This window comes from Siphateles boraxobius, unplaced genomic scaffold (genome assembly GCF_051911475.1).
Source record: "Siphateles boraxobius isolate OS27281-9 unplaced genomic scaffold, OSU_SipBor_1 49, whole genome shotgun sequence".
Taxonomy (NCBI): domain Eukaryota; kingdom Metazoa; phylum Chordata; class Actinopteri; order Cypriniformes; family Leuciscidae; genus Siphateles; species Siphateles boraxobius.
Genome location: NW_027509130.1, coordinates 478,675 through 504,749, shown reverse-complemented (window position 1 = coordinate 504,749; position 26,075 = coordinate 478,675). Strand labels below are relative to the sequence as shown.

General features: G+C 40.6%; 5 protein-coding genes across 13 annotated transcripts in view; 3 read left to right on the top strand and 2 right to left on the bottom strand.

Annotated features, from left to right (window-relative positions):
• The window catches only part of LOC143711160 (uncharacterized), a 312,783-nt gene that overhangs the window by 7,450 nt on the left and 279,258 nt on the right, over positions 1–26,075 (bottom strand). The window lies entirely within an intron of this gene.
• The window catches only part of LOC143711084 (uncharacterized), a 276,637-nt gene that overhangs the window by 20,897 nt on the left and 229,665 nt on the right, over positions 1–26,075 (bottom strand). For 6 of the 8 annotated variants that reach the window (XM_077202385.1, XM_077202381.1, XM_077202386.1 and 3 more), the window contains exon 1: positions 8,023–8,189. The gene's annotated coding sequence lies outside the window, so the exon portion shown is untranslated. Of the gene's footprint in view, positions 1–8,022 lie in introns of those variants that run through there. The other 2 variants (XM_077202388.1, XM_077202382.1) reach the window with 2 other exon arrangements.
• Positions 1–26,075, top strand: part of LOC143711116 (uncharacterized) — a 174,156-nt gene that overhangs the window by 134,219 nt on the left and 13,862 nt on the right. The window lies entirely within an intron of this gene.
• The window catches only part of LOC143711142 (uncharacterized), a 376,270-nt gene continuing 358,517 nt past the window's right edge, over positions 8,323–26,075 (top strand). Inside the window, exon 1 of the mRNA XM_077202484.1 lies at positions 8,323–8,367. The gene's annotated coding sequence lies outside the window, so the exon portion shown is untranslated. The remainder of the gene's footprint in view (positions 8,368–26,075) is intronic.
• Positions 20,723–22,292, top strand: LOC143711124 (uncharacterized). Its single transcript, XM_077202460.1, has one exon. The coding sequence runs from the start codon at positions 20,727–20,729 to the stop codon at positions 22,041–22,043; it is 1,317 nt and encodes a 438-aa protein (XP_077058575.1). The 5' UTR covers positions 20,723–20,726; the 3' UTR covers positions 22,044–22,292.

Sequence of the window (26,075 nt, the reverse complement as noted above, 5' to 3'; positions counted from 1 at the left end):
ATATTTGAAGGCCGATTGGCCGCATTTGAAGGCCGATTGCGTCACAGCGGCGCGACGAAGGCTGTCCCAATTCAATTCTCCAGCCTTCGAAGGCCGGTTGCGTCATTGCGGCGCGACGAAGGCTACCCTGATTCAAAAGCGACGCCAAATGCATTTCAGTATGTTGTATGAAAGCATTTCTCTCAGTTGAAACGGAAGGTGGTTAACGTCCCCAGTCCAGTTGGTGGCAGTAGTGCACCTCAACCCGAAGAACTAGAAGCTGTTGAAAGAAAGCCGAGTAGGCCTACAAAAGCGCGCCTTTCACAATACAAGCGACCGTCCACAGTTGACCGTTCGTTCGCCCGCCAATCGCGCTACACCAGCGGTTCTGAAAGTGTGATGCGCGCCCCACTGGTGGGGATTAGAGACGTGACAGGTGGCGCGCGCTAAACGGGAGGAAATTTTCCTTTTTATGCCTTTATATATTTATTCGTTGATGGCGAGTCCGCATCGTCAACTTCATCTTTGCAGCAAAACAGAAAACACCATTTTGTTAATAAACAATTAAATGTCTCCTTGCTATTTTTTTTTACACATTCATAATCATTACTTTTGCCGGTTCTTTGTGGCAAGCTGTATGTGTGCGCTTGAGTGCGGCAATATAACGCTCATTATCCTGTATAGCCTATTTAAATAATTAAATCAATATAAAGGGGTGATTTGTCCACTAATGGCTTAAATGAACAACTACTAGCCGACTAGAAAAAAACTTAAGTCAGAGACAGTCCTTATTCCACATATTTTCGAACCAGCAGGACATTCTGTGTTGGGCAAGCGACCCTGAGCGAGCGAGAAATATTCAGAAATGCGTTCTCCGCTCACATGCTCTGATCGGAACAAAGGAATATTATAATAATTAATTATTTGTTTATATCTTATACACTGCCCATCAATTTAATCCCATATCAAATGTAATGTCTATTTTAATATGTGTACTATATATATATTTTTTTTTTTTTCAAGTTTTTAAGTATATTATGTTACACAGCCCCCTACCCTGGGGTGCTGATCGTATGATGAGTGGCACTTTTATTTCTTTTCTATTTTTGAACTTGATACAAATTTTGACACAACTGCACTTTTATTTTCTCTATCTTTGAATTTCATGCAAGTTATGACACAGCTCCACTTTTATTTTCTTTATTTTTGAACTTGCTGTTATTTGATGTAGATAGTTAGTTTGTATTTAGATTTTTGTATAACAACTTGTTAATACTGACACTACTTGTTACTTCAATAAATTGGAACATTTTAAGCTTGTTGCGCATTTCATTAGTGATGGTGGCAGGTGGGGCTTGAAAATTCCCCCTTGTCCAAAGTGGGGAATGACCGAAAAAGTTTGAGAACCACTGCGCTACACCAATGTCTGCTCAACAGCAAAGAACATTAACCGAGGCAGCGGGCTTGCTGAACACCTTATTGGCCTCAGCGGAGACCATCAGAACCCTGTCAAATGCAACAACAATTGTTTAGTTCGCTACTTCGGTTAGGCTTCTTTGCTGGTGAGCAGGTGGTGACCGGCGAAAGAACTGTTTTGTGCACCCGCACTTTTTTTTCTTTGGTTTTTACTTCTTCTTTATCTTCGATTTTATTGGTGTTGTCAACCAGCTTAGAGGTGCACTACTGCCACCAACTGGATTGGAGTGGGGACTTTAACCCTCTGGGGTCTGAAAACGCGACGGCGCGTTTTGCTGGATTTTCTTCACATAGTAGCACAATAGACTTAAATTACTCCGCCATTTATGGCCATACAGAAAAAAATAAATATGAAAAAATGATCTGTGATTTTTATTTATTTATTTTATTTAACCTTTGTTTAACCAGGTAAAATCAGTTGAGAACAAGTTCTCATTTACAACTGCGACCTGGCCAAGACAAAGCGAAACAACAACACAGAGATAAGCATAGAAATCAATAAACATACAATCAAAAAAAACAATCCATATACAAAAACAGAATATAATACAAAATACAATAAATTTTTATAAATGTATAAACAAACTACAATCAATAATCTAATCCATATACAAAATCTAAATATAGTTTAAAAATGATACACTATAAACAAGTGCAGTGATCAATAAACAGCTTTGACAGCTGATGCTTAAAATTGGTAAGGAAAATAGGAACCTCTAGTTTCAAGGATTTTTGCAATTCATTCCAGTCATAGGCAGCAGGAAACTGGAAGGAATTGCGACCAAAAGAAGTGTTGAAGTGTTCTTTTTTAACGATTTATAGGCCGCATTCTATCGTCTATTGTTATTATTATTTGGAATTAAAATATCCCACATCATCACATTCCCTTCACCATACCTAGTTTGGCCTGGGGTACTTTCCATAAGATCATCTCTCAATGCAAATCAAACTAGCTATTAGGCTAACTGAAATAAAACCAAGCCAATCTCTAGGTATGGTGAAGGGAATGTGATGATGTGGGATATTTTACTTCCAAAGGCCAAGAGAACTTTATCAGGATGCATATCCTGGATCCATGAAATAACTGGCCTTTAAAAATAAAAATCTGCCTGCCTCTATGGGAATTTAACATAGGGGTGTCCTGACTTATGCAACCTGTATTTTAAGGAAGAACATTTATTTATTTGCGATACATTATTCATTCACAAAGAAAATTGGTGTCCCTAAAGGTTGGAGTTTTCCTCATTTTTTTAATTAAGGCATCGATGTTTTTTTATTCCTCTTTTTAGTGAACTATAGGATGGGTGTGTTAACTTATTCTAGGCGTGTATATATATATATATATATATATATATATATATATATATATATATATAAATTAAATCGCAATTTTAACCAGAAAAAATCTACAATGTATGCCCAAAGTCGTGCAGCCATATAGTTTCTCCTGATATCAGCATGTTCACAGTTTTTTTTATTTTATTTTTTTTACAGGGACCAGATGCCCCATGGGTGAGTCCTGCTGACTTCAACATTCACATGAGACTCTGTACATGAACATGGTAAAATGAAAGATCAAACACCTTGGAAATTACAGGTACTATGTTTCAGGAATGGCACAAAGGTGTGTGACTGTTCAAGTCTCAGTAAGTGTGTTCAATAATGTTTTTTGTCATTTGTTGTGTATCTTTGGATTATGTTGTGTTGTAAATAAATCCAAACAATCAAAAAGCCATTCTTTTTTAAAACTCCTCATTCTTTGTGTAAGGCTCCTCATAATGATCGGGCCTGATAGCACCTAATAGGGCCATTAGGGGAGGGTCTTTGTCTTTCTCCGGTGTAAAATGCATTCATATTAATGAGAGACTCACGCCTCCTCGCATACAGCTTTCTCACACAAAACACGTCATACACATTTTAAATCAGTTTATTGTTTTATCTGAATGAGTATGCAGGATGATTTTCACATAGTTTTGGAGCAAATATTCTAGGCTACGTGATACAATTGTCTAAAGTATTGTGAAGAAATAATCAGTATTGGTTTCTTGACCTTATTTCAGTGACAATTTTTTTTTGTTTTTTCACAAACCACGCATAAACGTCATTATCTTAAAACTACAAACTTTTACATACATGCTGCTGACATATTACTGTAGCAGAGTTTGTGCTGAATACAGTGTAATCAGACTTTATCCATGAAAATGTCATAAGCAACAGAAATAAGCACAAATGTCAGAGCATGTCAGAACACCTCCAGGGCCCAAAAACACCTCAGACCCCAGAGGGTTAACCACCTTCCGTTTCAACTAAAATGCTTTCATACAACATACTGAAATGCTTTTCAGTTGTGTGAGTGAGAGCGTTCCAGTTGTGTTTGTAAAAGCATTTCACTTGTGTGTGTGTGTGAGCATTTCAGTTGTGTGTGAGAGCATTTCAGTTGTGTGTGTGAGAGCATTTCAGTTGTGTGTGAGCGTAAAATTTTCAGTTGTATGTATGAGAGCGTTTCAGTTGTTTGTAAAAGCATTTCATTTGTATGTGTGTGAGCATTTCAGTTGTGTGTGTGAGTGTTTCAGTTGTGTGTGTGAGCGTAATATTTTCAGTTGTATGTATGAGAGCATTTCAGTTGTGTGTGTGTGAGCGTTTCAGTTGTGTGTGTGTGAGTATTTCAGTTGTGTGTGTGAGCGTAATATTTTCAGTTGTATGTATGAGACCGTTTCAGTTGTGTTTGTAAAAGCATTTCACTTGTATGTGTGTAAGCATTTCATTATAGTATGTGAATGAATTTGGTTTCATATGTGTATGTGAGAGGAAAAGTACATGTATGTGCATGGTAATTCTGAATAATGTCCCTAGGGGCACCTCATAAGAGAGTGTGCGCGTGTGCGCAAGTGAGTAACCTAATATTGAAGCTTGTTGGTTTAATTAATTGTAACTGACTGGGAAACCGAAGTTTTCCTAAATTTGCGATCTTAAAGAGGCCGGCGGGTCCTCTAACTCTTGTGGGTCGCCACCACTCGCCATACTCATCCTTAGTGCTGCTATCTCTGATTCACTCACTGGACCGTCGTCGACCTGACAGGGCTACAGATTATGTGTCCCTAAAGAACCCGCGTGTGTTACAGTAGTTCCGCGTTACATTAATTAAATTACATGCGAGTTTTATCTATTTTTATACCGTGTATTCTCCGTGTAAATTCATGCACCGAACCGTGAAACTTTAGGTGTGTCGTTGTGCATTTCATATGTATTTGTTTGAGCATTCAGCGGTATACATGTATGTTTGACTACTTAGTAGGCCTATATGTTAGCGGTGGAATGGCACATGTATTCGAATTGAACCGAAACGGTTACGTCACACGTAGGCTCACTATTGGCCGACGCTGGTCATGTGTGTGATGCGTGTGACGTACAACAACAGAAGCTTACGCTATTACACTAGTGAACTGACTCGAGGCCCACAGAGAAGGAAATGAATAGCCTAGTTGAAATAAAGTCGTTATTTTTGTTTGTTTTGCACACAAAAAGTATTCTCGTCGCTTGATAAACTTAAGACTGAGCCACTGTAGTCACTTGGACTATTTTAATGATGTCTTTAATGAGTTTTCGGGGCCTGCAAGTTCAATCCCTCAAGAAGCCTATGGAGGAGTGATCCAGCTCTCAGATTTAATCAAAAATATCTTAATTCGTGTTCCGAAGATGAACGAAGGTCTTACGGGGTTGAACAACATGAGGGTGAGTAATTACTGACAGAATTTTCATTTTTGGGTGAACTATCTTTTTAATAAGCAGTTTATAAATACAGCTATAAATGCTTTATTCTTGATTTATAAGTATATCTATAATGTGTTTAATAATTGTATTTTCATACTTTGTTAATGATCAATTTCTAATTTCTAAATGAAGTATAACATTATTTACAAACCAGTTATTTGGGAGTTGATAAGTGATTCATAAGATCACTTAGAAAGTGTGAGTAAATGTAGTAAATTCAGGTAGTTATAAAGACATCTTATAAAAAACATTATTTAGACATATAGTAATAGTTACTTAGTGTGTTAGTAAATGCTTTATTAACATGTATTTCTACTGTAATTCAGGGTTAATTCAAGTAGTTATAAAGCATTTAGTAGTGGTCAGTTAACTATTTTTGTGAGCTCATCTAAAGTGAGGACTAGTTATGCCTTGTAATGCCTGAATCACGGTGTTGTGTTTGTTTCCTTTTTCTGTTTAGAATATAACTGAGCCTTTAAATCTGCTTTAGAAATGCTTGATATAAAAGTTGAACACCAAAATTTGAATTTGAACTGTACACACCAAATTCTGCGCAAAAAAAAAAAATATTGACTTATTTTCAGATTTTTGTTTATGACTTTTTTCCCCTTTATTAAACATTTCAAATATTCACAAATTAATATGGAAAAAAATTATGTTACTGTTTTTCTAAGGCCATATTACAAACTGGAAATTATATTCGAATTTGTTCATTTAAAAGTGGACATTTCAAGCTTTGTGTAGGTCGGCTATATTTTGTTTCAGTTCATTTATGAATTCAGTTCACAGAGATCAAGAAAGGGCGCCTGATTGTTTTCGTTTATTTTACAAAAGCACAAAGTTTTCTTATTATTGTGAGTTTACACAAATAAAATAGTGTATTTTTATACATTTATGTTTGTTTACATATAAAAAATATTGTGAGTACAGTTTATAAACTGAGGGGACGGACTGCACAACCGTCGCCACGGATTGTTTGGTTTTTTCCCACAGGTGACTTCCCGGGCTCCATAATACGGGTTGAAATATATATTCACCATGGTCCATTTATGTTCATAATAGAAAAGTACAAGGTAAGATATAAGTGAACATTTGAAACTTTATATGCCTATGTAAGTTTTATTTTCATTACATTATTTACGTAAATTAACACCCAATACCTGAACGGTTTAAAGTGTAATCTGGCAAGTCAGGAAGCAACTTCTGAATAGGGAGCAAAACGCAGCAAACCAGCTCTGGCCACGATCTTGGCTATTAAAGCCGAAAATACATGACTGAAACATCCTCACCATGTCCTACAGTGAAATATAAATAAAAAAAAAATGACTATCCAATTCTGGATCCATAGCTGTTTATTCAGTTATAACAAATGAATTATCAGGATGGCAGCTGTACTCTCGCACCGTTGCTTGGCGCCAGGAGCGGTAATCGGGAACACCTGGATGCGCAATTAAGAAATCCTACGAAGGCTACATGGTGCGTCCTTCGAAGGACGAATAGGCTGCATCCTTCGAAGTCCACAGCCTTCGGAGGATGCAGCCTTCACATTGGGACACAGCTTACGTGAACTCACTCAATAGTTTAATAAAGTCTGGGGTTTTTTTATTTTTATTTTTTCACACAAAAAGTATTCTCGTCGCTTGATAAACTTATGGTTGAGCCACTGTAGTCACTTGGACCATTTTAAACTTTGTCTTTACTAACTTTCTGGGCCGGCAAGTTTCAATTACAGAGAAGACTATGAAGGAGTGAGCCAGCTCTCAGATTTCATAAAAAATATCTTAATTTGTGTTCCGAAGATGAACGAAAGTCTTACGGGGTTGGAATAACATGAGGATGAGTAATTACTGACAGATTTTTCATTTTTGGGTGAACTAACTTTGTAATTGTCTAGTTGAGGTTTATTTGTGTAGTCTATTACTCAAGTCTCTTATTTCACTACATTGTGGCTGCACTTATGCTAAGTGTTTTTAAAGGACTACTTGAGTATTCTAGGTTGAGTATAAGTTACTGTTGACATTTTCAGACTAAAAACTATAATGCCTTTTATCTAACAAAATTGTTTCTGGACAGTTTTAAACTCTTTTAACTCTTTAAAGTTTTAAAGAGATTATTTTTTTTTACATTATTCATATATAATCATTTATATTCCTAGATGTACTTGTTTGCTGCAAAAAATTGCAAAAATTGTTTTATACAGTTATATTGTAAAACTAAAATACCCTTTTCAGTTTAGTGTTAGATTTGTGGCTGTGGCTAAATAACATTACTGTCATATGCATGTCAGATAATACAAATACTCTAGTTCACTGTATGTATGGTTTTATCAAGGGATAAGCCTGAAACACGCATACAATAATTATATCATGGCTACAGGTAATGTTACGTTAAACATGGTTCTGTGTCAACTTTTTTCTTTACTGTGGTTAAACCATGGTGATTAGTCTCGTAATGTGCTCATAGTTCTGACGACAGATATTAGGCTACATTTGTTTTGTAGAGTGTGTGTGCGTGTGCAAGAGGAGAGAGAGAGAGAGAGAGAGAGAGAGAGAGAGAATGTGTGTGTGTGTGTGTGTGTGTGTGTGTGTGTGTGTGTGTGTGTGTGTGTGTGTGTGTGTGTGTGTGTGTGTGATTGCTGATCAAATAATCCCTTCGAGGATTGTAATATTATGAGTTAAAACGATTGTATTAACTTTTTTGCCTGTTTTAACATTAGCAGTAGCATTAGCATAAGCAGTAGCATTTACAAAGAACAGCGTTTATACAAAGAATGAGACATCTACAAAAAAAACTTACCAGTCTGAAATGTCCTGTAACAGCCGTTCGTGCACAAGTTCTGCTCGATTCCTCTCCACTTATATTCTCTAAATCTGATTCGGGCTGAAATTGATAAGGCAATATTGACGTCTGTGTTTATAATACACCGGAGCACATGCAGCTGACTGTTATGGTAACGGGCGTGACGTTTCCGGACAGCGCGAACTAGGCGGTTAGCGAATCACAACCGTCTATGATCACAACACACTGGGTCAAGCTGACCAATCAGAGCCTATCGTGTGTTTCTGAGGGAGAGGCTTCTTATAACCAGGAAATCATCATCAGACCGTTTACCAGAAGGGACACACAGCGTGTAGAATAAAGGTAAATTTGAAAAATAATGCGTTTTTTTAATGAAGCATGAACATGTTAGACCGCACCCCATAAAAACAATCAAGCCTTCGAAAAAAGCTCATCAACCCTTTAACAGAGATGCTGAAAACACTCTATATTTTGTAAGTCCTGAAGGCTTACAGTGCTATTTTGAACCAATAATAGGATCAAAAAGCAGTCGAAGGAGAATGATTACAGTTATCCGACTCAAATAAAAGTAATCGGTCCCCTTTAAAGTTATTATTGTTCTTTAACATAATGTTTCAGTATCTAGATTGTACATTATGATACTTTTATATCTTAAGTAAGCTCAGCACAATGTCAAATATGGTACAGATGTGTGTTCTGGCTCGATTCAATGCGTTGCTGTGCCACGAAATGTAGTTTTAAGAGTTTTCAGGCGAGAATAGTTGTTTAAAGCTCAAATCTGTGGTTTATTTGTAACGATTTAGGAAATTTGATCCAGGTTGTGAGATCCTCATTTATTCCGCCTGGAACAGCCTTTGTTCGTTGCCGCTGACTCCGACGTCTGTTAACATGAGATATAGTTCGTCTTGTGTATATCTAACGGGCGATCTTTGGTCTCGTAAATCTATAATTTGTTCCCTGGCCAATCGTTGTGGCTGAGGGCTAAGTGAAATTCCATAACTTTATATTTATATTTAATTTCACCGTTGTAACGTTAAACTAGAGCACTGACTTTGTATGTTTGACTGAATTGTTTGCTTTATTTGTTATTTTATAGTTTCTTGTACCTTTCACTTTTATAATGGCTATTATTGATACAATTTAACAAAAAGAAACAGGGTTGGGTTTTGCCATTTTTAATTGTATTGCAGTGCAGATGATCAGAGTACAATGCCTGAACCATATTAATAAGTTTAATATATATTTTTTTTAAATTTAAACTAAAAGAGGCAGGGTTGTGTTTTATATTTCGTTTTGTTATAGAGAACAGCTAACGCTATGCAGTGAATATAATCAATACGCGTTGGCTGAACGACCATATTTGTGTGGCTATAATGTTTAAGATTTCTTTAAATGAAAACGAAAAGAGGCAGAGTCATAGACGGAGGGTGAACCAACTCCAGGGTAAGGCTAAGATGGTGTGATGGGGTGGTGATGGCGCAGTGGATAAGACACATGCCTTTGGTGTGAGAGACCCGGGTTCGAATCCACTGTGAGACACCAATGTGTCCCTGAGCAAGACACTTAACCCCTAGTTGCTCCAGAGGCGTGCGACCTCTGAAATATATAGCAATTGTAAGTCGTTTTGGATAAAATTGTTAGCTAAATGAATAAATGTAAATGTAAGATGTGCGCTTCCCCTCGATGCATTTAAATAGATTTCCTACCACCTATAACCATGTAGTTTTAACCAACGTGTCCCGTAGAAACAACTTAAACGTCCCAGTATAAACGCTCCTGTTAACTCATTTGTTATTAACGCAACTATACGTTTACAAACTGTTAATTTTAGCAAAAAAAGCAAGCAGTACTGTATGCCTGGCAGCCAATATAAATAAACACTGCCTTATGTAATGCATCAAAATCCTGCATTTAGACCTCGCATCATATGCGTTGATGATATCCTTGTTGTTAAGTTTTGTGGTTATGTCACTCTCAATATGCACCAGACTCAATGATGAAAGTCTCTCCTGGCCCATTGTTGAACGCATCCAATTCTTTACGCGTCACATAGCTGAAAAAGATCTCTAGCATGTTGCGGTCCCCACCGGTAATTTTTGATCCAACTTGAAACGTTTTTCGAAGTTTGGATAAAATCCAGTCGAGAGTGCCTCCTTAACGAAGTCAGGAGATGTGTAACGTGAGTTCAGTTTCAGTAAATTCATATAGTACATGCCTATTTAGGGTTGATAGAGAGGGTGGTCGTATATTTATTCAAAAGAAACTGTGCGCCTTCTGGGTCACATTTTAGCACTGCATCCACACTCTTTGCTATTCCCATGGTCTGGGTGGAAAACCGGGACTGACACTCACTCACCCAACAGGGTATCCAAAACAGGAAAATAGAGCTGTTAGGCCCATTTCTCTTTCATGCTTTGTGTGATGTGTGTTTGGTGTTCTCTTTGTCCAAGGGTACTTGTGACAACAGAGGAATCCAACGTAGCAGTTCTTTTCACAGTTCGCAAATGCGTGTGATCGCGTTCATCTTCACTGACTGAAATGTCAAGTGAATTACAGAATGCTTCAATCTCCATCTATAATTCGTCCCACTTTTCAGTGGTCCTCATGTTCTCAAGGCCGTATATTGTAGATTCCATGACACTTGAGCCCTGAGATAGTGTCGTGTCGTGTCTTTCTTTTTTAGTGCCTTGTGTGCAACATGGATCATACTGAAAACATGGTAAAACACCAAAAGACACACACAGAACATGGCCTTCTTGAGATGGCTTAAGAGATGCCTCAACAAACCTACGATAAGGGGGAACAGAGAGCTCGGAAAGAGTGGAGAGCAGGAGTCTTATTGAAGTCTTGACAGCTGCTATGTTTTTCCATTGACACGCCTCGTGTCGTGTCGCTGAGTGCTGTCAGTTTGGCTTTAACCCCAAACTCCTATTTGTGATGCTGGTATGCATGGTGTGTGCCTGGTTGTGAGAAAAACACATACTCTTGAGGATGTGAAAAAACGTAGATGCTGTACGATTTACCTTGCATGCATCGACCAAAACCAAATTCAACTTGTCGGCCATACAGTGAATGTAAACCGCAGATGGATGGTCTTGACGGAGTTTCTGCTGAACTCAGTTTACGTGACCGGACATGACAGCTTCGTCATAACTGTGTGCAACAGTGGGTAAAGTGTAGATTCCACACGCATCCAGAAAGTGCTTTATGTGTCCATAAATTCCAGTAGCATCAACTCTTTCAGAACAGTCAACAAATCCTAGAAATCTTTCCTTTATCTACAGCTTCTCTGTGTACCTCACACAAACGGCCATTTGTTCCTCTTTAAAACTCCATGCTTCGTACCACTAGAACAGTAAAAAAAACATTGTTTTCGATGCCGCGGATTATATTGTTTTTGACTAAACCAGAAGCAATTTCTGAAATTTCATTTTGTGTGTCAGGGCTCGTTAGATTGAATGGGGCCTTTAATCGAGCACACAAAGCGTCGTCACGTCTGGCGTACCAGTCACACAGCTCCAAAAAGTTCCCATGATTTGCAGTTGTTTCTCTCTGGTCGTGCCCTCTCAGTGCATGTCCTTGGGCATCATTTTTTTATTTTGTTTGGTTCCGGTTTCCGACTGACCCTGTCAATTTATGTGTGACCCAAATTTATTTTATGAGCTTGGGGAAGAAATAATACAATTTAAATAAATACACACATTAGGGATGCTCATTTCGGTTAATTTTCCCGACCGGCAACCACCGCTCGTTAATCGATTATTAACCGTTAACTGATAAGATTATAATATTGAATTGGCATTAAATAAAAATAAAATTGACGCATGTCTGTGACCCGGTAAAAATACAAAAAAAAAAAAAATAATTATCAAAGGGTTTATTTTAACGTGCAAAGTGCAAACAGCAGCATACAGAACAGATCAACAACAGAACCTGGATTCAGATACAATTTTCAAGCACCTGCAGCATTTCTGACAGTGACAACAGAGAAAAACATAATAAAATAATACAAATAAAAAAAAAAACTAGGCCTACACTAAATATATTTTTTTAACTGAAATAATGAACAAATTAAGATGACAAAAATAAAACACTGAATCCGTTTGAACGAAGCTTTCAAAAAACGGCTATTTTTTTTCTGTTAGGCTAAGATTTTTCGTTAAATAAAAATAGCAGGCCTACCTCAATCCACACCTTGTCTCATTTTTATTTAAAAAAAGCAACATGTCAACGTGATGTTGGGTTAGTCTGGAGCGCAGCCTGTTGACAGTTAGACCCGCGGCTGAAAACACCCTCTCCGATGGCACAGATATCCCGGGAATACACAGATAACGTCTCGCTAGAGGACCAGCTTCGAGAAGCGCCTTTCATTTGCTTTCATGGAGGGCAAAGTTTGTTGCCCTTCATCACTCGATGGTTGTGGATGGTTGCTTCACAAATGATACTGCATCGTACTTGTACTACTGCTGTATTTTAATACCGCGCAGTATATTTTACAGGTAACGTCGTCGCCCTTTCTGTTGAAATTGTCCCACTCAGTACTTCTTTTTGCTCGCTTCCTTTTGCTTGCTCGGAAAAAAAATGTCTGCAGGCACGTGTGTGGTTTCACGTGTCGACGCGCCCCGTGAGTTAATAAATATAGGCTATAGCCTATAGTATTTTTTTTTAACCATGCAGCAAACTAAAAAAAAGGAAGCTTAAAAAAAACTTTTCTGAGAAGGTTTGTATTGAGGTTAATACTATAAAAGGTATTAGGTGCAACATTGATGGAGATGTCTGGTTTTTAGGAGTAGAAAAAAGTACACACATTTAAAATCAGCGTGTGAGTGTGTAACATGCTGGGACACACAAGGTGGTAGAGTAGTACAGGTAGGCTATGTTATGAAATTTTTTATTTTATTTTTTATGCTTGGTTTTCCTATATAGAGAATATGTCAACAATGGATGCTGCATATTCCCTATTGCTCTGCACTGAGGTCCTGTGAGATTCACTTAACTGTGCAGCGATGGAACCAGTAGCTTTGGTTTGCTCATAGCAGTGCCACTGATCACTGCACTGACGATGTGGTGCTCCATCTGCGTGTTTCTGTAACTTTGCAAATATATTATTCCAGTCACATACTCCATTTGCAATAAAAGCAGGATCTCTGTATGCACCACTAAAACTGCACTGAAAAAATCTACATGGAAAGTAGAAAATCGTGTCTGCCTCTTTGCTGTATTCAATGAATGAATATGCCTTACAGTAATCGGACGAAAATGACCGGTTCTGCTTACCGAACAATGTTTTGGGGTATCCGGGCAAGTAGGGTTGTGATGGTCCAGTTTCCTCTGTGTCCAAATACACAGGTGTGCGCTTTTATTTTTAACAAAGATCCGTTCACAAGGCCTGATGTAGCCAGATTCACCAGCTGTATCTGTTGATATCTGTGAAGGCGAGCTTTCTCCTAAGTTTTTGTCAGATATTTGCACACTTGAACTGGATGGGTAAGGGCTGTTCTGTTGTTTAGATCGTTGCAGCTTGAAGTCTTTGTCTTGAAAAATGTTCTTATGTCCATTATGTCAACTAAATTGGCTGCCAGCTCAAAATTAGCCTAATAGCCTAAATCACTTTTTTTTCTCTAAAGCACATAAACCCGCGTTTTTAGGCGAGTTCCGGATATGGGTGTCATAAACTATTATTAAAAATGAATGAATTTGTTTTTAAAGTGATCACAATTTAATACAAACTTATTATTGTGATTTATGATTTTTTTTTGCTTTCATTTATTTAATGAGAATGAGAAACACCAATGATCCTCTCTGCAGTCCGGACTGTCCGTTGTAGTCTCCTGATGTCTGATTTGGTAGCTGAACCAAACCAGACAGTGATGGATGTGCATAAAACAGACTCAATAACGGCTGAGTAGAACTGAATCAGGAGCTCCTGTGGCATGGTTGAACTTCCTCAGCTGACGAAGGAAGTGCAGTCTCTGCTGGGCCTTTTTCACAGTGGAGTCAATGTGATTATCCCACTTCAGGTCCTGAGAGATGGAAGTGCCCAGGAACCTGAATGACTCCACTGCTTCCACAGTGCTGTTCATGATGGTGAGTGGGGGGAGTGCTGGGCTGTTCCTCCTGAAGTCCACGATCATCTCCACTGTTTTGAGCGTGTTCAGCTCCAGGTTGTTATAACTGCACCAGACAGCCAGCTGTTCAACCTCCAGTCTGTAAGCAGACTCGTCACCGTTTTGGATGAGACCGATGACACTGGTGTCGTCTGCAAATTTCAGGAGCTTGACAGAGGGGTCTTTAGAAGTGCAGTCATTAGTGTACAGGGAGAAGAGCAGTGGGGAGAGAACGCACCCTTGGGGAGCGCCAGTGCTGGTGGTGAGAGTCCTGGATGTGTGTTTCCCCAGTCTCACTCGCTGCTGCCGGTCCGTCAGGAAGCTGGAGATCCAGTGACAGATTGAGGATGGTATGGAGAGCTGGGTCAGTTTGGCTGTGAGAAGATCAGGCATAATGGTATTGAAGGCCGAACTGAAGTCCACAAAGTGGATTCTTGCATAGGTCCCAGGTCTGTCGAGATGTTGCAGGATATAATGCAGTCCCATGTTGACTGCATCATTCACAGACTTGTTTGCTCTGTTAGCACACTGAAAGGAATCCAGCAGGTGTCCAGTGATGTCCTTCAAGTGGGCAAACACCAGTCTTTCAAACGACTTCATGACCACAGACGTGAGATCGACAGGTCTGTAGTCATTAAGTCCAGTGATTTTGGGGTTTTTGGGGACCGGAATGATAGTGGAGCGTTTGAAGCAGCAGGGAACTTCACACTGCTCCAATGATCTGTTGACGATCTGCGTGAAGACCGGGGCCAGTTGGTCAGCGCAGGCTTTTAAACAAGCAGATGAGATGCCATCTGGGCCTGAGGCTTTCCTAGTCTTCTGTTTTTTGAAGACTCTGCTCACGTCCTCCACACAGACCTTAAGCTCAGGTTGGATGGCAGGAGGGGGGAGTGGGAGTGCAGGAGGTGATGGTGAATGTGTGAAGTGCAGATCAGAGTGGGTGAGTGGTGTGAATGAGGGCTTTTCAAACCTGCAGTAAAATGAGTTTAAATCATCAGCCAGGTGTTGATTGTCCACAGATCGGGGGGATGGTGACTTGTAGTTGGTGATGTTCCTCAGGCCAGTCCAGAATGTTGCCGGGTTGTTGGCTGAAAACTGTTTTTTCAGCTTTTCAGAGTAGCGTCTTTTAGCAACTCTGATCTCCTTTGTCAGTCTGTTTCTGGCCTGGTTATACAAGATTTTATCCCCACTTCTGTAAGCATCCTCTTTGGCATGATGAAAGTGTTTGAGTTTCCCAGTAAACCATGGTTTATCATTAGTGAATGGTAAGAATGTCCTGGTAGGAATGCATGTATCCTCACAGAAACGTATATATGATGTTACAGTATGATGTAAATGTGCCTCTAAATTAGGAGAGCACATCTTCAGTGTTGTTACATCTGAACACCAACTTTCGTTGAAGTAGAAACACAATCCACCACCTCTCGTTTTCCCCGTTAACTCCGCGATGCGATCTGCTCGGAACAGCTGGAAGCCCGGCAGATGTATTGCGTTGTCCGGTATGGCTTCACTCAGCCAGGTTTCAGTGAAGCACAGAGCAGCAGAGTTTAAAAAATCCTTGTTGGTGCGGGTGAGGAGAAGAAGTTCGTCCGTTTTGTTAGGAAGGGATCGGAGGTTCGCAAGATGAATACTGGGGAGTGCAGTGCGGAGGCCGAGCTCGCGGAGTTTAACCAGCGCGCCGGCTCACTTCCCACGTTTGCGTCTGACCGCGCGTTTGAACAACACCGCTGCCCCTCCGACGAGAATGTCCAGCAAAACGTCTGAATAATCAAAAACTGTAGAAAAGTTTTCTGGTGTGTGTTTCCTAATGTCCAGTAGTTCGTCTTTGGTGAAACTGATAGGAAAAGAATGACTAAACGCAGAACAAACGAAAAAAACAACACAATAGCTGGAGAGCTACACACCGAGGCAGCCATCCGCGGCGCCATCTTGATACAATCAGTCCTTAAAAATTGTTTATCGAAAAAAAAAAATCTGCATAAATGAATTATCTCTGCGCTTCTGCACAGCATGCAATTTACGTTTTCCACAAACCATAGCTGAGCCAGCCCAGTCGCGCTTATCATTTGGTTTTGGAGTTGAGGAAACTGATCCTAGACCAGCAATTATGTGCAGCTTTTCTTTATAAAAGCAACTAGGCTAGTAGTAGCATGCAGGCTGCTTTTGAGGGAGAAAATTTCGCTAGAATTGTATATTGCTAGTCTCAAGTCCGTGGCCAGGGGAAGGATAAGACTTCCCCAGCCTTACACACGCTCTGCCTATGGGCAGAGTGGTGTTTTATAACGTAGTTTGTTTTATAATTGCCTAAAATGTACATACAGAGATAACCGGAGTATCAGGGCGAGCTGAGTGACGCTTTGAAGAACGCGCTGTTCCATTTGCAGAATTACCAGGCTCGCGTCCTCAGGAGTCATTCTCCTGAGTCCTGAGAACTTTGCGTACTTGGTATTTAGAAAGGTCTAATGTCGGCGCTTGTCTTCTTGTGACAAACATGCTGAGAAACAAGAACAAGATCTGCTGTATGTCATCCATTGTTGTTTACTATGTCGCTTTCTTCTTCGTGCAAAAATTACATTAATCGCTTATTTCCGGCATAGGCTACACCTCGCCTATCAAGTAAAGGAACTGTTGGCGGACGAAACGCAAGCCGGATCAGGGTTTACTGTCCCGAACCGTACTCTACTGTACCGTACCGCTCAGGGGAAACGAGCCATTAGAGGTGTAAGAGACACATCAATGCTCAATCTGCATAATGGCGATTCCTTCGCATCTGATTCACAGCATTAGCATACTGTGATGATGTAGGCCATTGTCCCACATTCAATTGTAGTACTAGGGCAGTAAATAGTTCTACCCATTTCACGTCAATCTGGTTCCTGTTTTCACTCATTTGTTATACTGATGTCTTCAGATCTCCTGTAAATTGACACTTTAAGCTCATTTCACTGGTCTAAAGGTGATGATACACAGGGCAACTTTTTGGGCAATGTTGCCGTCAACAGGCAACCAGATGAGACACAGGGCCCACGACCGATCTAAATTATCCAGAGAGAAATGTATTGCCCATTTTCAATGGGAAAGTGCCCAAGTAACAATCGCTCGGCAAGATTGCCCAGCAACATTGCTCAAAAAGTTGTCCTGTGTATCATCACCTTAAGACTAAGGGTAAGTTTAAGTTTTTCTGACCATTATTAATATTTATTTTTGAATTTACAATACATCATTTGTGTTCTTTTCTGTATTTCTAGATATCTGCCTATATTTTAATTTGGGCTGAGAATCTTTAGGCACCTCACAAATCTGATCCAAATCTGAGAGTCACAATCCGATTACTTTTTTTCTTATTAATTAATTAGTTTACCAACTTAAAAATCTTAAAACCTTTTTTTATTTAATCACATATGTGAATATTAGATTTTTAAAAAAATAATAACAATTAAAAAATTTAATTGAAATTAATTCATTTTAAACTAATAGCTTGAAAGCATTAAAGCAAGTAGTAAATAATAAAGAGGCACAAAGAAACCTATTACAAGTATCACTACAAGCGTAACATCAAGCAAAGCGCGCGTTTCTCACAGCGCATATTCTGTGCAATCAAGCCAGTGAATGTCCTTGTAATTCGCATCAATCTTTCCAACCTTCATGAACGATTATTCTATGGAAGGTTTGAGTGGTGTGTGTGTGTGTAAGATGTTTACTGTTACGGTGTTTATTCATTTTCTCATGTTTCTGGTTTGTGGTTTCTCTGTCTTTGGTCTTTTATTCAGTTTGTGCCTTGTTAATTGTAGTCTGTTATCCTAGTCATGTCATTATTAGGTCCCTGGTTTCAGGTGTGTTGTCTTGTTAGGTTGTATGGTCCCGCTCGGTGTTCTGATTTGCCCCAGCTGTGTCTTGTTCCCTCATCCCGTCTGTGTATTTAAATCCTGTCTGCTCTTTTGTTCGTGGTCAGTTATTGAATGTATGTTTTAATGTGCGTACCACGAGTGTCTTGTCTGTTCTGAGTCTGTGATTAAAGTCTACTGCTGCATTTAGATCCGCCTACTGCCTTTGCTTCCACGCAAATTCGTAACAGAATAACTGACCCCCTAGGATCTAGCAGCCATGCCTACCTGGAGTCCTGATGTCCAGATCCTCCGTCTTCGCCAGGAGAATCGCGCCATCGAGGATTATGTCGCAGAATTCCTCGAGCTGGCATATCTCGCGCAAATGAACACCCACGGCTTGAAGATCTTCTTCCGCGGAGGATTATCGGAACCACTCCGGTCTCTGATGCCCGAACCTGGTCCTCACGGATCTTTAGAATGGTACGTTGACTTGGCCCTGTTGTGGAGCGGTTCCCCGTTTACTGTGGGCGTGGAGGAGAAGCTGCGAGAGCCTGCGCTTAACGTCAGCCCGGTCGCGCCCGCGCTTCACTTCAGCTGCTCAGCCGAGACCACGCTCCACGAGCCTGCGCTTCACGTGAACCGAGTCGAGCCCGCTTTCCACGACATGCCTGAGCTTCTTCCTGCCGAGACCGACATGCCTGAGCTTCTTCCTGCCGAGATCGACATGCCTGAGGCTGAGCTTCTGTCTTCCGAACCCGCACGTCGCTTCAGCCTCGACGAACCAGAGTCAAGTGAGTCAAGTGCCGCCGAGTCAAGTGAGACCGCGCTTCCCGAGTCAAGCGAGTCAATTGCCGCCGAGTCAAGTGCCGCCGAGTCAAGTGAGTCAAGCGCCGCCGAGTCAAGTGAGTCAAGCGCCGCCGGGTCAAGTGAATCAGGTTCCGAGTCAAGTTCCGAGTCAAGTGAGTCAAGTTCCGAGTCAAGTGAGTCAAGTTCCGAGTCAAGTGAGTCAAGTGCCAAGTCAAGTGAATCAAGTGCCAAGTCAAGTGAATCAAGTGCCAAGTCAAGTGAATCAAGTGAGTCTACCGAGTCAAGTGAGTCTACCGAGTCAAGTGAGTCTACCGAGTCAAGTGAGTCTACCGAGTCAAGTGAGTCTACCGAGTCAAGTGAGTCTACCGAGTCTACCGAGTCAAGTGAGTCAAGTGAGTCTACCGAGTCAAGTGAGTCTACCGAGTCAAGTGAGTCTACCGAGTCAAGTGAGTCTGCCGAGTCAAGTGAGTCTGCCGAGTCAAGTGAGTCTGCCGAGTCAAGTGAGTCTGCCGAGTCAAGTGAGTCTACCGAGTCTACTGAGTCAAGTGAGTCTACTGAGTCAAGTACGTCCAGTAGTGAATCAAGCCCAGTGAAGCGTCGTCGCAGAAGGAGGAGGAGGACTCGTTTGCTTCGCCAGGCTACGGAGGGCGTTCCCAGACTCCTCGCCCTGCCGGCCCCGCCTCTGCGCCTCGCCCTGCCGGCCCCGCCTCTGCGCCTCGTCCTGCCTGCGCCCTTCAAGCTCCGGGAGGCCTGCCCGGAACCCATCTACCACCTGGAGGTTCCTCCCGAGGATTTCCCCAAGTATTTTTTGGGGGGGGGCAGAAGGTACTCCGTGAGGGCCATGGAGACGACGTCGACATGGTCCTCATCCTCGTCTGAGTCTGCTCCGACCTGGCCACCATCTCATCGTGCTCCGCCCTGGCCTTTGCCACGCCATGCTCCACCCTGGCCTTTGCCACGCAATGCTCCGCCCTGGCCTTCGCCTCGTCCTGCTCCGCCCTGGCCTTCGCCTCATCCTGCTCCGCCCTGGCCGCCGTCACGTCCTGCTCCGCCCTGGAGGCTTCCTGTTCCGGGCAAGCCACGCCCTCGTCAGCCTCCAGGGCACCCACCCTCCCGCCCCTATTTGATGTTCATTCGGCGCGGGGTCGCATTTACAGTTATAGCACTTTTCTTATATTTTAAATATTTGAAATTTTAAAACCTTGATTTGTTGATGCTACAAGAGCCAGTGTATTTGATTTGTGCTGTTCAGATGCACACTGTTTTATTGATAGTGTGTGTGTGTGTGTGTGTGTGTGTGTGTGTGTGTGTGTGTGTGTGTGTGTGTGTGTGTGTGTGTGTGTGTTTCTCCTGTTTTACCTCAAGTTGCCTTTTGGGACATACATGCATACATGCGTACATATCATACTTGCCTGTTGAGAGGAGTTTATTTCAGCATCATATAAAATCAATAATAATGATAATAATAATATTAAAGCAAACGCAGCTCTGGTATTGGAATAGTTTCGGTATCAGCCGATATCCAAATTCAGGTATCCGGATCGGAAGGGAAAAAATGTGGATCGGGGCATGCCTAATTTGACACCTTAATAGCAACAAGTGTTTTACAATACAACATGAACACTATAAGTACATTGTACTTATTTTTCAATGTAAGTACATAGTACTTAACGCCACTTAATATAAAGTGGGACCGAATATTTTAATGTTAATATCACATTAGATAACTGTATCACTGATCAAGTATAATTAATAGTTCTCACTACAGAAACATGGGATTTGTCTACAATGTTTTAAAAATAAAAATTGCAAGATCAGTGTACCTCATTCATGGAAACTTTGATGGATGCTAATCAGATGTGTTTTACAATACTTTTACGTCCTCTCACTTCATATTTCTCTTTTTGAATTATTTTGATGTACTGAAAATAAAAGTAAATTTTCTTTCATTTTAGACCTGATGGAAGTGAAAGAGGAGAGTGAAGAACTGAGTGAAGTGAAGGAGGAGAGAGAAGAACTGAGTGAAGTGAAGGAGGAGAGAGAAGAAATGAGTGAAGTGAAGGAGGAAAGTGAAGAACTGAGTGAAGTGGAGGAGAAATATCATGTCAAACCTGGAGAAGAACCATTGAGTCGCTCAAAGACTGAAAAGATATTTTCAAAGAAAAGAAAAGACAAGAAATCTTTCACCTGCACTCAGTGTGGAAAGATTTTCACATACAAACAAAGTATTGAAGTTCACATGAGAGTTCATACTGGAGAGAAGCCATTTATATGTGATCAGTGCGGGAAGAGTTTCACACAAAAAGTAAAGCTAAAAGACCACATGAAGATCCACACCGGAGATAAGCCACACCAATGCAATCAATGTGGAAAGAGTTTCATACAGAATTATAGTCTAGAGATTCACATGAGAGTTCACACAGGAGAGAAGCCGTTCTCCTGTGATCAGTGTGGGAAAAGCTTCACAATCAAACAAAGTCTTGAGATTCACATGAGAGTTCATACCGGAGAGAAGCCGTTCACTTGTGATCAGTGTGGCAAAACATTTAATAGGGCAACAAACCTGAAGAAACACCTGACAGTTCATACGAAGGAGAAGCCACATTCATGTTATGTATGCGGAAAGAGTTTTTCATGGCTGCCAACTTTATATACACATCAGAAAATTCATACAGGTGTAAGAGAGTACATGTGCTTTAAGTGTGAGAAGACTTTTACTACAGCAAACTGTTTAAAACTGCACCAGAGAATTCACACTGGAGAAAAACCTTACAAGTGTTCACTCTGTGACAAGAGATTCAGTCAGGCAGCTAATCTGAAAACACATGAGAGGATCCACACTGATGAAAAACCTTACAAGTGTTCACACTGTGACAAGAAATTCAGTCATTTAGCAAATCTGAAAAGACATGAGAGGATCCACACTGATGAAAAACCTTACAAGTGTTCACACTGTGACAAGAAATTCAGTCATTTAGCAAATCTGAAAAGACATGAGAGGATCCACACTGGAGAAAAACCTTACAAGTGTTTACACTGCGACAAGAGATTCGGTCATTCAGCAAATCTGAAATCACATGAGAGGATCCACTCTGGAGAAAAACCTTACAAGTGTTTACACTGCGACAAGAGATTCGGTCATTCAGCAAATCTGAAATCACATGAGAGGATCCACTCTGGAGAAAAACCTTACAAGTGTTTACACTGCGACAAGAGATTCGGTCATTCAGCATCTCTGAAAAGACATGAGAGGATCCACTCTGGAGAAAAACCTTAATGTTCACTGATTTAAAAAACAAAAAACCTTCCTATGTGTTCTGTGCTAGGATAAGACTTGTTACGGCACTTGTATACTGTTGCCCTCTTGCTGGTCTGATTGCTTCTAATGTTCTCATTTTTAAGTCTATTTAAATAAAAGCGTCTGCTAAATAATTAAATGTTAATGAAAGTCGTTCACATGTAATCAGTGCGGGAAAAAAAAAATTCTTAGGGCAATAAACAAGTCACACCTGACAGTTCATACGAAGGAGAAGCCACATTCATGTTCTGTATGTGGAAAGAGTTTTTTAATTCTGCCATCTTTACATGCACATCAGAAAATTCATACTGGTGTAAGAAAATACATGTGCTTTGAGTGACTTTTACTACAGCGCAATGTTTAAAACTGCACTAGATAATTCACACTGGAGAAAAATCGGTAACGCTTCCTTTTACAGTATGTTAACTTACGTGTACTTACAGTGTACTTACCTAAGAAAGTACTGGGTAATAATGCTTATTTTTACAGTGCGTTAACTTACGTGTACTTACAGTGTACTTAACTAAGAAAGTACTGGCTAATATAAGGTAAGTACATGGGTTATGGTTAGGTTTAGGAGTAGGTTCAGGGTTAGTACCTAGTTATTACCCAGTTATTGTAATTATACTAAAGTACATAGTATGTACATGGGGAACATTTAAATTTTTTACATTTACATTTATTCATTTAGCTGACACTTTTATCCAAAGCGACTTACAATTGCTATATTTCAGAGGTCGCACGCCTCTGGAGCAACTAGGGGTTAAGTGTCTTGCTCAGGGACACATTGGTGTCGCACAGTGGACTCGAACCCGGGTCTCTCACACCAAAGGCATGTGTCTTATCCACTGCGCCATCACCATCCAATTGAACAGGACTGGAACAGGACTGTAAAAGGAAGCGTTACCGAAAAATCTTACAAGTGTACACACCGCGACGAGATTCGGTCAGGCAGCTAATCTGAAAACACATAAGAGGATTGTAACGAGTCAGCTCAGAGGGGAAATATTAATAATCAATAATAACTGGTTATGATTAACGTAGTGAGGGGGGCGAGGTCTGCAGCAGGAGAGCGGGGGTGGAGCCGAGCGGTAAGTAAGTAGGTCAAGTGCAAAATGACGAACGCCTGTTTCTGATTGCAGTGATTGGCGTGGGGAGACCGGATAAAAGCCGGTTGGTGCGAGAGTTCGGGAGAGAGAGAAGGACTGGGATCTTGTACACTTTATTCAATATATTAGACAGAAAGAGAAAGTTGCGCGTGGGCACCTTCACCATAGATAAACTATAGCACACTCAGGAAAAAGAATAGTCCACTGTAGGGTTCTCATTAACTCAGTCCACTCGCGTACAAGATCCCTGTCCTTCTCTTAACATTAAAGAAGGATAGTTGGTTAGAAGGAGAATCTGACTTAATGCCGCACTCTGAATTTCTGCCACTGGTGCCCAATTCCTGCAGATGATTCTGATAGGACTGTTCTGTTCGTGTGTTACCACACAATAGTGGAGACTTCTGAAAAGTAGCCCTTTCTACATCACAGTATCTGCAGACGTAATGGCTCTTACTGAAGTTCTCAACAAAACCGCTGATACTGACACCCTAAATTGTCACCTGAGATGGCACACAGTCGACCTTTGACAATTTGCCCATCACCTATCACAATACTAGTCTCCTCAAGAGCTTTCAGGTCTTTTATGAGAGTCTCAAATACCTTGTCCATCCCAAAATATTTAAAGGCCTGGTCATTGCACAAGAGAACAAGTTGCATTTGATCTGTAGTGGATCTGTTATGAGGCAAAATATCTGTCAGAGTTAGATAAACTGCTACAATCTTATGTTTCTTTCTTGAAGAGCCAAGTGGATTGACAACTTCGAATGCATCCTGATAGAGTATCAGACCAAGTGAGGATGGCTCCATTTTAAGTAAAGGGTTGCACTGAGCTGTCTTCCCATCATTAATGTCCAGGAAAAGACCCTCTGATGATGTTTGGAAAAGTGTTGCTGCATACTGTTCTTGAATAGACTTGCCTTTAAAAAGTGTAGCCAATGTTTCTTGAACAGGTACATATACTGGGCAAACGATTCCCTACCTTTATCATTGTTACCTAAGAACAGGCTCAACATAATTAAAATGTTTTTTAAAAGCAGTTTTTCTTTTCTGGTCCGTGCTCAAAGGCCCACTTTTACAGGCAGGGAGGAGGTCTTCTTTTCTGAGTTCCACCATAATGTTATTGATGGAACGCGGACTACGTTTATGCTAGTGTGCAAACAACGACTTCAAGACCCCCGAATACAAGACAGCAAAACAGACATCATAATAACGTTACAACAGCATGTCCGGTAGCACGTGTAATCAATGCAATGATAACCTGAGCTTAGGAAGCTGACCGGGCTAATGCTTATTTTTACAGTCTGGGCAAACGTTATTTGAGCTATCGTCATTGTGGTGGTTTTCCATTAAACGTTACAAGCTCAGCTTGCCTTGACTTGATTCTGCTCACCATGTTTGCTTTTCCATTGTGAATATATAATGCATTGTACCTACATGTGATACTTTTTTCTGTATGGATTGAGAAGGCGCCACTTCACCACGGTCAGTTCAGGTTGTTTATACCGGGAGGGAGCGAGTCGAGTCGAGGCGAGTTGAGCTAACGTTATAGGGATCTAACGTTACTCTAGCTAATGTCACTGAAATATACCAAACGAAAATTGGTGAATATCTCGCACCTGAATGTGGTAAGTTACCTTTTTCTGTATGAGTAAGATGCCACCGCAGTCATTTCAGGTTGTTTTTTAGTCGAGTCGGGGCGAACTGTCACTGAAGCTAATGTCACTGAAATGTACCAAACAAAACAATCAGCACTCACTCATATCACTGGTATTAATATATACATATAGAAAATATTTCATGTTACATACCTGAGGTGTGTTCAGGGGCATAGCCAGGACATTATTTCTGGGGGGGCCAGCTTGGGCCAGTCTTTTATTTGTGGTGGCACTTGATTGTCAAAAACTACTATTTTAAAACTCACGCAACGCGTCACTCAGGGTAGCGGTTTTCCCGCGGCTCGTCAGGCCATAAACAATGGATTGAACTTCCTTATGGACACTAAGTCTTATTGATAATCAGGGGCGCAACTACCCAGTGTTAGAGGGGTATGCAGCAACAATTTTGACCCCAATTACAGCTTCCATGTCACCCAGCAGATGTAACTATAGCCTGTATGTCTGACAGCACAGCTAACATGAACAGCTAATGGTAAGTTTCCATGATAAACCAGCCTTATGGCATAAGTAATGTTTTCCAGCTTCTAGTCATTTATTGTGTATGCTACCTTATAATTACCAGTTGTTATTTTACTTTAATAAAATTGAGATATGTCATGCATGGGATTGGTACCATAGGGTTTAACCAAAATCTAAATGTAGATATCATATCAGCAATATTATTTTGCATTATATTTGCAATATTATTAAACATTGCCAGTCAGTTAACATTAATATTTGCAAGCCTCCAAGTTTGGTAGCAAATCTATGCATGATTCCAAGGTAAACCAGAGATACTGCATTTGTTGTTTTCCAGATTCTTGTCATTTATTGTACATGCTACCTTATATTTTTCAGTTTTCAGCTCAGCAACCTCGGTTTTGCATATTCTAAGCTAGCTAGCTACATATTCTGGCTGCTACATTCCCAGTGTTAGCAAACGCTAGTCTGTTAACATGAATATTTGCCAACCTCCTCCAAGCACAGACGTCACACTTTAAATCCTACCTGTTGCCTTTCACCATCCACTTATTTAGCTGCTGTCACATCCCTTGACATGCCATCTCCTTTTCCCTCTTTCTTTTTCTATTTTTTAGCCCACGACTTGCTTTTTTGCTTTGACCATCTTTTTCGAGTTTCAACGAAAACTCACTACTGTGCTGCTCACTCAGCGCTCATGGTGCCCGCAACCCGCTCGCGATATTACCTTTCTATGTCAAAATAAATTCTATTATGGAATCTTAAGA

Coding starts and splice junctions, on each gene's coding strand:
- LOC143711124 (XM_077202460.1), top strand. CDS start 20,727: ATGGAAGTGAAAGAGGAGAGTGAAGAACTGAGTGAAGTGAAGGAGGAG.